Raw genomic sequence first — 16,383 nt, 5'->3', positions numbered from 1 at the left:
TTTGTAGAAAACATCCCTTGGACAAGGGCATGATTTCTCAAATATATAGCATTCTTCTCACTTCTGCCCTTCCCTCTCCAAACCCTCATGAAGACGAGTGGGAAAAGGACCTTGGTCCTCCCCCGGATGAAGAGGCTTGGGAGGACATGAGACTGGGGATAGCTAAATGCTCTATATCAACTAAACTCAAGGAAACCTCTTACAAAATTTATTACCGTTGGTATTACACTCCCACAAGACTCCATAGAATGTTTCCCTCTTCCTCGCCCTGCTGTTGGCGGGACTGTGGCCAAAGGGGTACGATGTTCCATATTTGGTGGTCTTGCCCGATTATCACCACCTTCTGGGATTCAGTCCATAGTTTCCTAAATACCCTTTTTGAAGCCCCTATCCCGAAAGATCCCTGGATATTTCTTTTATGTTACCCTCCCCAAGACTTGGACAAATTCTCCAAGAAATTAACTGCCCACATCCTGACAGCAGCCAAATCACTCATAGCCCTTAATTGGAAAAAGACCTCACCTCCATCCCTTTTGGCTCTCAAGAAGCAGATTTGGCACGTGGCCGCTATGGAGGAGATTACGTACTACCTCCACGATAGAGGCCACGTCTTCAGTCAAGTCTGGGCTCCATGGCTAGCCGTGGAACACACCTTCCCCCCTCAACGCTCCACGTCCTCCGACCTGACCCATGTGCGATGACCCTAACTCTTCCCGACACATATCTCCCCCTCTGCTATAGGCTCAACACACCCTAGTTATCATCTAAATACTTACAGTGCTTATCTTTGTGGTCTTACCCCCCTCACCCCTCCCCCACAATCCATTTTGTTCCTACACCCATTTTATATTACTCTTTAAAAATGTAAAAACCGGTCATTTTTGTCTAAAGGTTTCCTAATATGCGATACACCACAATAACTGTTGTGATTTTACTGTGCATGCTACACAGTGTTATCGTTTTGCTGTCTGTATTTTCTTGATTGACCACTGAAAATAAAAAATTATAAAAAAAATTAAAAAAATACATCTATTCAAACCATGGCAAGTTCTCTACAAGCTGACTTCTGAAAAGAACAGAGTTAGATACATTTATTTACTTCACTGAAATATTAATACATTGCTGAATTGATACAATTGTAAACATAAACTGACAATATTGTGTCAAACCTATATCACACATGGCCGTGAAAATTTGGATAGTTCTGAAGTGACAGCAATGAGTTCAGATAAAAATCCCAAATAAAACTTGTAGAGAGATCTGAAAACAGCAGTTGGGAGAAGGGACCTTCAAACTTGGGAGAACTGGAGCAGTTTGTACAAGAAGGGTGTGCCAAGCTGACAGTAGAAAGGCGCAGGAAGCTCAGTGGCCTAGTGGTTAGCACTTCTGCCTCACAGCACTTGGATCATGAGTTCGATTCCCAACCATGGCCTTATCTGTGTGTAATTTGTATGTTCTCCCTGTGTTTGCGTGGGTTTCCTCCGGGTGCTCCAGTTTCCTCCCACACTCCAAAAATATATTAGTAGGTTAATTGGCTGCTATCAAAATTGACCCTAGTCTCAACCCTATATAATATAAAAATCTTCTACTAACATACAAGGCCGTCAACAGAATTGCACTGACATATATCTCCTAACTTGTCTCAAAATATCTCCCAACTCGACACCTCCGTTCTGCACAAGATCTGCGTCTCTCTTCCACTCTCATCACATCCTCCCATTCCTGGTTACAGGACTTTTTTTTGGGCTGCACCCACTTTGTGGAATTCCCTCCCTCGCACAGTAAGACTTTCCTCTAGTCTTCAAACCTTCAAGCGTTCTCTGAAAACCCACCTCTTCAGGCAAGCTTATGATATTCCTCAACCACCCTCTTATTCTCCCTAGTTTACCCTATTACCACCCTCTACACAGCTAACACAAGACAACAACCCTCTGACCAACATTGCTGTGTGACTGATCACACAGCCCACTCAATACTTTTACCTTTGCATTCTAGCTGGTCCATTGTGCAATATGATGTAGCACATGCCTTTGTGTTTCAAACTACCATTGTCCCATAGATTGTAAGCTTGCAAACAGGGCTCTCTTACCTCTCTATCTGTATGTATTACCCTGTATTGTTTTATTAATGTTTGTTCCCAATTGTAAAGCCCTACGGAATTTGCTGGCGCTATATAAATAAATGTTGATGATGATGATGATGATGATGATATCTACATGAACCAGAACCTCTAAGGAATGTTTCCAGCACCTTGTTGAATCCATGCCACTAAGAATTCAGGCTGCTTTGGGGGCAATTAAAAATCTATACACAATAATGAAAAGCAGCAAATCTCCTATATCAAGTAAATCATACCATCACAAATTAATCAGTTCACATAAATTAATTTAATTGTTATCGGATACATACAAAAATATATAAACATATTTAAAATAAATAAAAATAAATAAATAGCCCAATTGATTCCAATGAAGAACCCAGTGTGCTACTCAATACAAGTCATTTAACCTACCTGCTTTGGGGGCAAAGCAGGTAGTCTAATCTGACCCAATACTAGAAAGGTGAAGCTAATAAAGTGGACACCACGTATATCAGCATAAATTATGTGTGTTGTATAAGAATGATGTAATCTGGGATATAACAGCATAGGTGATATATATTATTCATATATATAATGTGGGTTGTACAGGCATGACGATAATCTGGGATATAACAATATAGGTAATATATATTATTAGCATACTTACCTACTTTCTTCAGCTCTCTTCCGGGAGCCAGCCAGTGGAGGGGGGCGTGAAGGGGCGGGGTGGCCGAAATCGCGTCATTTCGGCCCCGCCCCTGTGACGTCATGACGCAAATTGCGTCATTTGACAGCGGGGGCGGGGCCAAACGCCGCGATTCACCGGGAATCGCGGCGTTTGGGATCTAATTCTGCCCACTTCACTAGGAAGTGGGGCACTTCCTAGTGAAGTGGGCAGAATTCGGGAGATTGCCACACTCGCCCGGGAGTCCGGGAGACTCTCACAAAATGCGGGAGTCTCCCGGACATTCCGGGAGAGTTGGCAAGTATGATTATTAGTATGAATTATGATTAGTCATTAGATTGTATATCTAAATATGGTAGTAGTGTCAGATAATAATGATAAGGCTGTGGATGTGGAGTATAATAAACTGTGTTATTCCTCCCTGCACCACATGTGTGAGCTTGACTACAACATAGATACATTTGTAAGAAAAATATCAAAATAAATACTTCCCATGAAGCAACACCCGTTTATTTGCTTAGAAACGCCCCTTTTACCAGCTGATTTTATTACATTAATGCGGCAGTTTTGTGTCTCTGGTACATGGCGGCGGCCATTTTGTTGTAGCATTTCTGCTTTGGAACGCACAAACCGGAAGTTTGTGTATAACATTTTCCGGGCGACCGCTGAGTACCAGGAAGTAGGGGGTGTGTTGATTTGACTGGCAGCAGGTAATGGTATATATTATTGATATGTATTTATAGTACAGGTGCAGCAGACTCTGGTGCCCTGTGGTTATAATACATGTGGTGCAGTATCTGGTGCTATTATAGGACAGATGGAGCAGACCCTGGTGCCCTGTGATATAATACATTTGATGCAGTCTCTGGTGCTATTATAGCACAGGTGGAGCAGACCCTGGTGCCCTGTGATTATAATACAGGTGATGCAGTCTCTGGTGCTATTATAGGACAGGTGGAGCAGACCCTGGTGCCCTGTGATTATAATACAGGTAATGCAGTCTCTGGTGTTATTATAGAACAGGTGGAGCAGACCCTGGTGCCCTGGGATTATAATACAGGTAATGCAGTCTCTGGTGTTATTATAGAACAGGTGGAGCAGACCCTGGTGCCCTGGGATTATAATACATGTGGTGCAGTCTCTGGTGTTATTATAGTACAGGTGGAGCAGACTCTGGTGTCCTGGGAAAGTGTCACTATATACTGTGTCCTATATGTAAGCCCTTTTAGAGATATTAGTGATGTATGTTGGGTAAGGAGTCTCCACACATCTCTCACATTATACACGCATAACGAAGGGATATGTAACATGCTATAATATATATTATCTCTCCATGTCACTGTTCCTAATATATATTATCTCCCTATGTCACTGTCCTGTTCCTCCATATCCACAAGCATATTTTATATTAGTTCCTTGAGGACACTTTTTCTGTTGTCAGAGTTCTTATTTTTTTTATTTATTAATATTTATTTAACTAGTGCCAGCATATTCTGCAGTGGTTTATAATTGGAAACAAACACAGTAATATTTAGAGGCAGGCATAGAGGGCTCTGATCGCACACTTACAGTCTATAGGAAAATAGCAGCTTGATAGATGAGGTTAGAGGCCACGGATTGAATATTGATCCAGCCGGATAGCAATGAGTATAAGTGCTTAGTGGGGTTATAGTAAAAGTTTTGAATGAAATGTGTAGAGTGCTGGTAATTTGGTGGAATAGCCTAGATCAGTGTTTCACAACTCCAGTCCTCAGGACCCACTAACAGTGCAGGATTGCCAGGTGACCAGGGAAGTAATTATACCACCTGCTACACTGTGTCAGTCAGTAATGAATACACCTGTGCTCCAGCAAGGAGATATGGAAAACATGTACTGCTAGGGGGTCCTGAGGACTGGGGTTGAGAAATCCTGGCCTAGGGAGATGAAGAAGATGGCTCAGGTTAGTAAATTTGCCTATACAGATGAGATTTCAGAGAAGGCTTAAGGGTTTGGAGGCATGTGGAGTCTTGTTGCACCAGGGAGGGAGTTCCACAGTGTGGGTGCAGCCCGCAAAAAGGTCTTGTAATCGGGAATGGGAGCAGTCAATGAGTTTGGATGAGATGGTCAGATCTGGGACATAGCGGAGGGCTGGAGTTGAGAGATATTTTGAGGCAGGTGGATAGATGTATGTTGGTGCAGTGTTGTTACTGGCCTTGTATGTAAAAGTATTTTATATTGATTTGGTAAAAATACAGACAATCAGTGTAGGGATTTAACAGGGGACAAGTAAGAAGCTAGGGTATGTGTAAGATGTGGTACCATCACATGAAAGTGTAATGTTCCTTTCTTTTCACTGTCCTGTTCTTCCATATGGAACTCTGCTGTCGAGCAGGTTATAATATTATTATATAATAACAATAATATAATGTTCAGGATTTCTTATAACTTCCAGTGATGATAATATAACTTCCAGGGGATAATATAAGTTCCAGGGTCTCTGCTACTTGGCAGCTTCTTGTAAACATATGACTTATGGTACAGAATCTTTTTCTGCTTTAATATTATGACTACTTGAATGTGTTTTCATGGTGGGATACTTAAGATTTAATTTTGCACGTTTAACGAAAATAAATAGATAAATGAGTGTAACAGGAAAGTGTAGTTAGTGCGCTGTGCTTGGTACTGTTGAAAAATATGTACTGGACTTGCATGGTAATTACGGTATATACATATTGCAGCATAAAATATACTGTGTATACTATGGCAAAATAATAAACTTTATGGTATATGTTATGGGGAAAATGAGTTGATTATGGCAATAGTCGAAAAATGTCCATCATATACATTGTACATTCAGCTCTTCCCTGTGCCCAATCATATAACTTGTTAACGCTTCCATCTAATGACTCTCATACTCACAATATGCCTCTACATAGCTTCATATAAGTGTACTCCTTGGTTCTGTTTCTGTACTGTCACTTAATGTGTTCTCTATTTCTAGCCCACCTATAGGACAGAGTCTATGTGTATCATCTAACTATCTCACAGAGGATGGACGATGAAAAAAATCACATGACTGAGAGGATATTTAACCTCACCCTGGAGATCATCTACCTGCTGACTGGAGAGGTGAGGGATTCTGGGAATATCAAATTGACATCATTCATATCACTATTAATAAAACATGAACCTGACTGGAGAAGTGAGGGATTCTGGGAATGTCACAGTGACATCATTCATATCACTATTAATAAAACATGAACTTGACTAGAGAAGTGAGGGATTCTGGGAATGTCATAGTGACATCACAAATAACTATATAGACAAAAGTATTTGGCCACACCTGTTAATTTTTGAATTGAGGTGTTTCAATCAGACCCGTTGCCAGAGGTGTATAAAATCAAGCACCTAGCTATGCAGTCTCCATTTACTGTGATATGATGTCACCTTTGCAGTAAGACTGTTCATGAAATTTAATTCCTGCTGAATATTCTACGGTCAACTGTAAGTGGTAGTATTAGAAAGTGGAAGTGTTTAGGAACAACAGCAACTCAGCCACAAAGCGGAAGTCCACGTAAAATCACTTAGTAGGCCTCACGTCACCAAGAGCAATGTCAAGCGTTGGATGGTGTGGTGTAAAGCACATGGACACTGGACTGTGCAGCAGTGGAAACGTGTTCTGTGGAGTGACGAATCGCACTTCTCTGTTTGGCAGTCAGATGGGCGATTCTGAGTTTGGCTGATGCCGGGAGAACGTTGCCTGTGTGACAGCATTATGCCAACTGTGAAGTTTGGTGGAGGAGGGATTATGTTATGGGGCTGTTTTTCAGGGTTTGGGCTAGGCCCCTTATCTCCAGTAAATGGCAATCTTAATGCTTCAGCATACCAAGTCATTTTGGAGAAAGCTTCCAACTTTGTGGCAACAGCTTGGGGAAGGCCCTTTTCTATTCCAATATGACTGTGCTCCAGTGCACAAAGCAAGGACTACAAAGACATGGTTTGAGGAGTTTGGTGTGAAAGAACTTGACTGGCCCACACAGAGTCCCGACCTCAACCCCATCAAACACCTTTGAGATGAACTGGAATGGAGATTGCGAGCCAGGGCTTCTCCTCCAACATCAGTGCCTGACCTCATAAATGCTCTACAGAATGAGAGGGCACAAATTCCCACAGAAACACTCCAATATCTTGTGGAAAGTCTTCCAAGAAGAGTGGAAGCTCTTATTGCTGCAAAATGGGGTCCAACTCCATATTAAAGTATATGTATTTGAATGCAATGTCATTACAGACCCTGTTGGTGTAATGGTCAAGCATCTGAATACTTTTGTCCATATAGTATATCTCTATTAATAAATCATTAACCTGACTGGAGAAGTGAGAGATTCTGGGAATGTCGGTGTGACCTCACTACTCTCTCATTCAGTCCAGTAACAAATGAACGTGAGGCCTTGGGACTTAGTGAGAGGGGTAAACAGGGCCGGAAGACCCTTATCCCCTCTAAGGATAAGGGTCACAAGGAGGGTGTTGCAGAAATGATCAGAGATTGAGGTAGATGATGAATGTTAATAGTCACCTTAGAAATGGTCACTGTATGCTTCAGTCCAGCATGGAGAATACAGCATGGTTAAAATTCCTATCAATGAGGATTCTAGTTTTCCAGCCAAAATTGGCTCAGGATGGAAGGTTTGGATTTCTTTCTAAGTAACAAATGTTTAGTTTTTATTGGGAAATGATCGGACTCCTCAGCATTATATACTGATCCCTCATTTGATCTTGGTGGTATTTTTGTGCCCATACTTAGATGTAAAATAACCTAACAGGCATTGCAAATCCCAGCGTATATAGGCAGCTTAGGAGATCCACTGGTCCACAGTGAATATAAAGCCCATAAAGAAAAGGGTAGTGTTATGGAGCTCAATAAACTCAGAGGCACTGTGTGTGGACTGTGTAACATTTGTAAATAAAAACACTTATTCTGGTTACCTTTATGGTAGTCAGGGGTTCAACATTGTCTCATTTATCAACAGTACCTGAATAGAGCTGTATTACATAATGGAATGTCTAAAGAATTTCTGAAGATATCTCCATTATTATTAAAAGAACATAGAGGTGTAGCAGGACATGTTTCTTTATATACCATCGTAAATTTCCAAAGTCTCTGAAATTTAAAATTAAAACTGGAAATGCCATTGGGATCAGCGTTTATTACAGGAAATAAGGAAGGGGGTTTATTTACTAGATAAAATTGAGCCTTTTGGTATTGATGAAGAACAGGGATTGCTTTTGAAGGGTGCCATCTGTGCTACCACACAGGGCCCCGCACTTATTCCTACTGGAATCTAATTGACGTTTAATAATTCTGTGGACATGTTGAGAAGATAAAGGTCATTTTTTTAAACCAATGTGCTCATATCCTGGGAAATTTGAACATCTGACTTGATACAGAGAGGTTTGATTAGGTGAAGTCTTCTGCCAAAAAGACATTTACCATTACAGAAAATGTAATTCATTTGTATTAATTGGAGAACAACATTCTCTTCCTTTTTCTTTCTAGCCCTGGAACAGCAAGAAACTTTTTATTAGTCTCATTCCAAAATGTTGTCTCCACATTACTTTTGGATATTGATATTGACGAGAGTCCGCTCCCTGGAAGTTCTATCCAGTTTAGAGAGATATCTATTACTCTCTTCAAACTATTTATGAATAATGATCAGTTTCCTTTATTGTGAATTGAAAGGCATTTAGCCCACTTCTTCTTGGCCTGCCATGACTTCAGATGCATTCTCCTGTCTTGGATTTCTGGAGAAATTCTTTCCTGGGGAGCGTTTTTGCTGCATCTCCTGCTTAGAGAAACTTGCCCTCGTTACCCCTTTGCCTGTGACATCCATGGAAGTCCTGTTGGCTATCCTCACCCATTATTCTCAGTACTCTAGTATATTTTCTAAGGACAAAGCTAATATCTCGCCTCCCCATCATCCATATAATTCTGACATTGTTGACCTTGTGCCTTGTCACGATCCAGCACTCACCTGAGCCTGCGTGACGCGTGATGACAAAGGGTTAATCAAAATCAACCACCTGGCCTGTTTAAAAATAATTAAAACCTTTCTGTCCCATACACTAACTTTACCTTACCAATTATGCCACCGCCAAGGTTTTTTGTGAAGAGTGGACACTCTTACTTAGGAAGCCTTTGGTTCTCCCTTTAAACTATTGATAATAGTAGTTGGTCCCTGGGCGCATAGACAATGTATCTTGTGTAAAACCCCCTCCCCATCCCCTTTTCCCCTCCGGTCCCCGTGTGGCTGCAATATATACAGATCCTTATGTATAGGGAGCGCTGAATCAACATCCTTTCTATATAACTCCCTTTAAACTAATCTATCACAATTCATTTTCATCAGAGTTATCATAAACCAAATGATCTCCTCTGTTTCAACTATGTAGGGATCTATAACCAAGCTAAGTCTGATATGTCAATTCTTAAGAACACAGAGACCTGAATTTATTAAGTGTAATTTAATATGGAAAATAAGACCACAATGCTTACAACGAAAAACAATTAACAAAATGTCAAGAGAAATGGTAAATTCATGAATTATCCATTTGCTGAGAAAAGCAGGAATAATGGGACACTTCTCAATATGAAATTGACTCCCAAAAATTAACAAATTTGTTAGATTTGCAGGACATTTTAAACATGCTGCAGCTACCCACAGCCCCCCTTCCAGTGTGATGCCAGGATCAGAGAGTCTGTGCAAATTAGTTGTTTATGACCTTTTTCCAAACACCTTTCAAGCCAGTTTATCTACACTGGCCTAACTTCTTACCAGAATGTCCTACAAAGATGATGTTACCTCCACCCAAGAGGTCATAAGTTTCCCTTCATTTACATATGAAACATGACTACTGTAAGTATATTTGAGAAAAAATAAATTTTCCTTTATCCTTATTCCCCTACATTCAAACTTCAGTCCTCCAGTTAAAAAATGTCCTGATAGAATCACCAAACATGTGAGGGGTCTGTTTGTTGGATATCACTGATGATATTTATATAAGCTTGCAGAGAGATCCAGAACTTGTATGCCCCATGCCGTAAATTGGTATTGAGCACTCATCTGTAGCTACGTGTCTGGAGCGCTTTCTATCCATAAATACCTAATGGATAGAGATTAGAAACAAAATCAAGGGGATTAAGTAATTTAGCCTCTGACTCATACCAAGCTAATACTATGAATTAAGTCACAAACACATTTATTTGCAGTTTGATATAACTTGATATAATTTATATAAGTTTTGTATAAGTTTTGATATAATTAGCTTGCATATGACAGTAAGTATAATTTGCATTTATTTTGCCGTCTTACATGTAATTTTATCATCATGCACTTGGACGATTGTTTAAGTTTCTCCTCCGGTTTGACAACATCTTGTGACAGTACTGCAACACCTGCGAGACAAATACATGTTTCCAAGTTCACATAAAGACCATTAACACACCCTCTCAAATCTAACAAATGACATGCAGTGGACTCTTGTCAGGGAGGAGGGGTACTATAACTAACACTAACCTGTCCTGCTGGTTCAGGCCCTTTGTCACTCTTTGTCTTCCTTCGCGAGTGATCCCAGCCTATAACAGTAGTCTTGTAGACACACATGATAGGATAAGTTCTTAATATGTAAGTGTTCCATGTGAGAAATGAGAACAAATTAGGAAACAATGCTCCCAAGTTAAACCCACTAACTTTATTCTCTTGTGCCTGAGCAACAGATTGTCTTAAGGCATTGTTTATCAAGGATCTTTTTCTTAAAATCGCAGAATGTTTTTTTTTTTGCCTGGGGGATTTAAAGCTGCAAATCCTGCTAATGTATATGATTAGAACTCTACAAGGGTGGATTTGTGTTCCAATTACTGAACTCTTTGTGCTATTTTTTTATTCTCTTCCATACACAGGATTACACAATAGTAAAGAAGACATCTGAGCATAAGACATCCAACAGCGATCCTCATGTGTCAGGAGGACTGAGCAGGACCCAGAGCCCCATCACGGTGTCTCCACCTAAATCACTGATAGATGAGCGAAACAATGACCAGAGGATTCTAGAACTCACCAACAAGATCATTCAGCTGCTGACTGGAGAGGTGACTGCTGGGAATGGGACATTATACAGTAACACCAGGGGATGTGTCTGGGTGATGACTGTATGATTGTGTGTGTCAGGTTCCTATAAGGTGTGAGGATGTCACTGTCCATTTCTCCATGGAGGAGTGGGAATATTTGGAAGAACACAAGTGTCTGTACAAGGACGTGATGATGGAGGATCACCAGCCCCTCACATCACTGGGTAAGAAGATAATTTAATTTATTGTAGAAAAAAAACCTAGTTACAAACATAATCTGAAAATTGCCTACAATGTGTTCAGTCACTGCGTGTTTCCTACAGATGGATCCAGTTGCAGAAACACCCCAGAGAGATGTCCTAGTCCTCTTTATTCACAGGATTGTGCAGATGAAAATTACAGTGATCCACAGAAGTATCAGGTAGATGAACTTGATGGTCTCCCAAAATACCAACACTATGTGCAAGCAAAAATTAGCAAAGATTATTACCTAGGACACTATACGGTAACGTAGCTTAGAGGTTGCTATGGACGCTCATGGCTAATGGAGCCAGACCTTGTTTCTCATTCATGGGGAACATTGTGGTGTATATGTTGAGGCAAGAGCTTGGGCACTTTAAATTTACAGACAAAGGCTCATTTTCCTCACTTGTTTTATGGCTGCCAGAGCAGCCACTGTATTTTTATGTCATTGTTTTAATTTGTAATCAGCATTTGAGAATGCATGGGGTGAGCTGCAGAAGTGCCATGATGGGCACCTCCTGCTGACAGCCAGCTCCCACTGTAGTATCACCACGGGGGAACCAGATAACTGGACCTTGCACTGGAGAGGTAACAGCAATATAAGTGGCCCCCTGCATTTCCTGACTGTGGAGCACATTTCAGCCCCTAGTACCGTGACTGACATTGGAGGTGTGGGCACAGGGTTCTATGTTCCCTAAGGGGTTAGGTGGGCACTGCTTGTCATAGCAACCCCACACTAGGCACATGGATGCTAAGGGGGCTGTCCTATGAGCATCTGCTATCCCTCAATGCTGGGCTCCATGGGGATTGGCCATCCCTTCAGCATCTTTTCCCTGGTGAGACTTCCCAGTTAGGCAAGCCCACCAGAACAGACACTGATGCCATCGTTTGGAAGCAGACACAGCAGCTCCTTCTCCTCCCCGTCTGCAGCCTCCACGGCAGGGAGGTAGTGGTGAGGTTTACTGAGGTGCTGGGCTTTTCTGTGAGCTCTTTTGTAGCGCCACATCCTCCTAGATTGTTCAGCTGCAGCTGTCCTCTCCCATTTCTTCCCTCATTCTTTCTGTGTCTGGGAAGGAGAAAATGTCCAGGTCCAAGCCTGGAGGTGGAATAGTGGCAAAAAGAATGGTGTGGATGATTTAGTGTATGCCATCAGGCAGACACTAGAGTTTAAGGACAGCATGGAATCTGAGATTCCAGACATTTCGCTGTTTAAAAGGATAAAGAAACCAACGGTTTCTTTCCCTTTTTCTGCTCAGTTGGAGGACCTGATCACAGATTTCAGGTCTCATGCAAACTGTAGTCCATTTATCCTCTTTCTAGGAAGATATGGTGAAATGGTTAACCCTGCATTCCATACCTTGCCTAGTTTAAGAACATGCTGTTCCAAACACTGCTATCTTATGGGAAAGCACAGATTGAGGAAATTGAGGCCATCCTTAAGACCCAGCTTAGCTTTGACTTAGCAGATGGTCAGGAATCTGACAGATCGGATTTGCTAACACCGGTGGAGCATATCCGTGAAGCCTTCTGGTTTGGGATTTGGGAGCTGAATGCAGTGTCCACAGAGAAATCTGGAGGTCCTCCCATGCGTTTGGGAGGTCCTGTTTGATGCTAAATTGGATAAATTATTTCCAAGGCCACAGTAGGAAAGAGTTCCTTTATCCCTGTTAATGCCCTTAGATCAGAGGGCTCTAGATTTCGCTCCTCTCGTTCCTACCCTTGTGGAGGATTGAAGAGAGGTAGACGGGCTTGGGCAGCTAGGCTCCCAGCTACTAAGCTCTCTGACAAGCGGTCAGCATGACGGGCAGGCCACCCACTTGATAACTCCTGTTGTAGGTATCTCTCTACTTCTCTTCTTGGACTAGGGGTTCAATTCGGCAACAGATTACTGGATGAGAGGTATCATAAATCAGTGATTCATCATAGATCTCCTGAAATCTCTGGTGCTTTTTAAAGTAAAATGTTTTCCCCTAAGCAAAGCCATTTCTACTCAAATCTCTTCCTGGTCCAGAAACTGGAGACGTTTCTTCACCTATTCTGAACCTGAAATCCTTAAACTTTTAAGTTGTTTGTATACCGATTCATGATGGCGTTCTTGAGATAAGTCATCTACAGCATGAAACATTATGAGTTCATGGTGTCCATGAACAATAAAGATGGGTACATTTGTGTTCTAATCTGGGAGGGACACCAGTACCTACTCAGATTTGCTGTTCTGTCCCATCAATTTCAGTTTTGTTGAAACTGCCCTTCAGCCTGGCTACAGGGCCAAGAGTGTTGTCAAAAATTGTGTGTGATGGCTCCCCTTCTCAGATACAAGATGGTGATGATCATACCTTACTTGGACAATCTGCTGATCAAATCAAAATCCCCAGCCTTGCTGAAGGCTCATGTTTTAGAGACGTCCCAGTAATTTGAGTCTCATTGTTGGATCATCAATTACTAAATATCCAACCTTACACCTTCCCAGCTAATGATCTTCCTGGGGCTTCTGTTTGACACCTGCCAGTCGAGGATGTCCATACCAGAGGACAAAACCCTCTCTCTACAGACAGGGGTCGGTTCACCAGTTTTTCTAATCTCTCATTGTTTTTAGTAGGTCACAAGAAAAGGAATATTGAAAAGCTATTTACATTTCTTTACAACTGATGAATTTGGACTGTTGCTACTTTTTTTTTTTTACTAAATCGGACATTATTAAAGTGTTTTTTTTTTTATTATTTTGTTGGTTATTTAGGGTGAAGACCTGACTGATATTAAAGTAGAAGAGGAAGAAGAAGAGACGTATGTGAGGGGTGATCAGCAGTGTAAGGAGGAGGAAGTCCCTACAGATATCAGCACAGGTCAGTAATACACACTAAATACAGAAGTCACACATTCTCCTTGTTCAGTCACTACAACAATCTCTTATTTTACACCCTCCTCTGTCCGTACAAACTAATGATGAATAGTATCTGTCCAGTGGGGGAGTCAGGAGCCATCAGCCCCTTATAGACTCCTGCTCTCCTCACATCGTATCATTGTGCTACCAGCCAAGAGATCTGACCAGTCTTCTCCCCACACTTCCTGGTGATTTTCATACATCTCAGTACAACGAGCTTCAGTGTATTTTTTATTTATTGTTTAGAATACATTTCATACATTAACATTGCAGCCTGTTATTGACTGCTTATTACAAAACAAAAGAAGAAAAATCCCAAACTATGAAAAGAAAAACAGAACAAAAGCCAAAACAAATAAGAATACACCACATTTAGCAATATAACATCATAGCATACAGAATAACATTTAAGCTAATTAATATAATCTTATAATTCTTCATTTAAAATTTTGAGAATATTTAATTTTTCTCATTGTAAAGAAATGTTGGGGTATTGCAATCCACTTCTTATTGTAATAAAACAGGCTATTGTGCAGAAATGTGTGTTTCAATATATTGTTTTTATTCCCAGCAGATGTACACGACAGCACGAATAACTCTAGGAGACGTATAATGTTATCTCCAGATTGTGAAATAGAAGATAACGACATCACACAAGATTCTATAACAGAAAAACCAATTACCCCAAATATACATCCAGTACTTTACACTGCAGCTATGTCATCTGATCCCTCTCGTCATGAGGAATGTTCTCCTGATAACTCGGATACTGTTAAACATAGTACAGATCATACGTTATTTAAACTATTTCCATGTCCTGAATGTGGGAAAGGTTTTACACAGAAATCATGTCTTGTTAATCATCGGAAAGTTCACGTTGCGACAAAGCCATTGTCCTGTTCTGAATGTGGCAAATGCTTTTCCACTGAGACATTGCTTATTCGACATCTTAGAGTTCACACAGGTGAGAAGCCATTTCCTTGTTCTGAATGTGGGATGTGTTTTAGACAGAAAGCAAATCTTGCTAGGCATCTGAAAGTTCACACAGGTGAGAAGCCATTTCCGTGTTCTGAATGTGGGAAATGGTTTGCCCAGAAATCATATCTTATTCAACATCAGAGAATTCACACAGGTGAAAAGCCATATGAATGTTCTGAATGTGGGAAATGTTTTGTACAAAAAGCACATCTTGTTTATCATCAGAGACATAACAAACATTACAGAACAACTCCCATGAGCTCAAAGAAAGCTTTGAGAAGAATTGCAGTAGCACTTGACATACCATAATTTTAATGTTGAAAATTACCAAGCAAGCATAAATTCATCTAGACTGTGTATTCAGTGTTCTGTATTGGCATTCCTGTTTACTGGAATGTAATTTAAAACTTCAGAATCGCACAACCTCTTAAGATACTACAATTTTATTACCATATAGCTGCAATGTATGTATGTCATTAATGTAAGGCTGTAACAGGTTCCGTCTGTGTGGAACTTGTGCAGTGTCCTTATTCTATAAGCTATTTCCCAATTGCTCCTCAATAATAATAAAACCACGTTGTGGTTATACAGGGTCCTAAGTATTATATAATGCTGAGAGTTTGCTAGAGATGTAATACAGGAACTGGGACAGGATTACATTATGTTTGTACCTGCTCTGTAATTGAATTTGTGAGATGGGTCCTATATTGAGATCTGTAACCTTCGATTCCAGTCTGGAACCAGTAATTCTCGGGCTCGTTTTCATGGTAAAAATGTTACTGGTAAATCGATTCCTCATCTCCTTACAGCACCCGGATGTCTTTTAGTAAGAACATTTCTCACCTGCTCTATATTCTTGATTTAGAAAGTTAAGGATATTTATCTAATTGAAATCCTGATGCTCATTTCTTTATTCCATTGGAGAAGTGAAATAGTGTTAGGACTTGATGGGAAGCAAGAGGCTAATGGCTGCCAGTTTTGGTATAAACCAATAATGACCATAAGGGCTTCTGACTTACAAAAAATCCCAGCCAGTGGTCGAAGTGGGGAGTATACACTGCCATCATTGTAATACTATCAAATTTTAGACTTATGGTATCATCATCATCATTTATTTATATAGCGCCAACATATTCCGTAGCGCTTTACAATTGGGGACATACATAATACATAATGTCTTTGTGTGAGTGTGTGTATATATTAGGGAATTTAGACTGTAAGCTCCAATGGGGCAGGGACTGATGTGAATGAGTTCTCTGTACAGCGCTGCGGAATTAGTGGCGCTATATAAATAAATGATGATGATGATGATGATGATAATAAACTAATAAACAAACTGGGTAAAACAGACAAAGAGGTGAGAAGGCCGCTGCTCGCAAGCTTACACAATGTTATAGGTTCCTGTGTGTTCAGC

The 16,383-nt window shown here is 40.7% G+C and overlaps 1 protein-coding gene across 2 annotated transcripts; it reads left to right on the top strand.

Annotated features, from left to right (window-relative positions):
• The first annotated feature begins 3,393 nt into the window (after positions 1–3,393).
• On the top strand, positions 3,394–16,120 carry LOC142159931 (uncharacterized). 2 transcript variants are annotated; one of them, XM_075214821.1, is made up of 7 exons: positions 3,394–3,475; positions 5,747–5,874; positions 10,700–10,888; positions 10,968–11,091; positions 11,191–11,288; positions 13,848–13,953; positions 14,566–16,120. In XM_075214821.1, exons 2-7 carry the CDS (start codon positions 5,797–5,799, stop codon positions 15,276–15,278), a joined length of 1,308 nt encoding a protein of 435 aa, XP_075070922.1. In that variant the 5' UTR covers positions 3,394–3,475; positions 5,747–5,796; the 3' UTR covers positions 15,279–16,120. The 2 variants fall into 2 exon arrangements, with proteins under 2 accessions (XP_075070922.1, XP_075070921.1); XM_075214820.1 differs by having other exon boundaries at positions 14,563–16,120.
• Positions 16,121–16,383: the final 263 nt, after the last annotated feature.

This window comes from Mixophyes fleayi, chromosome 6 (genome assembly GCF_038048845.1).
Source record: "Mixophyes fleayi isolate aMixFle1 chromosome 6, aMixFle1.hap1, whole genome shotgun sequence".
Lineage (NCBI taxonomy): Eukaryota > Metazoa > Chordata > Amphibia > Anura > Limnodynastidae > Mixophyes > Mixophyes fleayi.
This window is presented reverse-complemented; position numbering and strand designations above follow the sequence as displayed.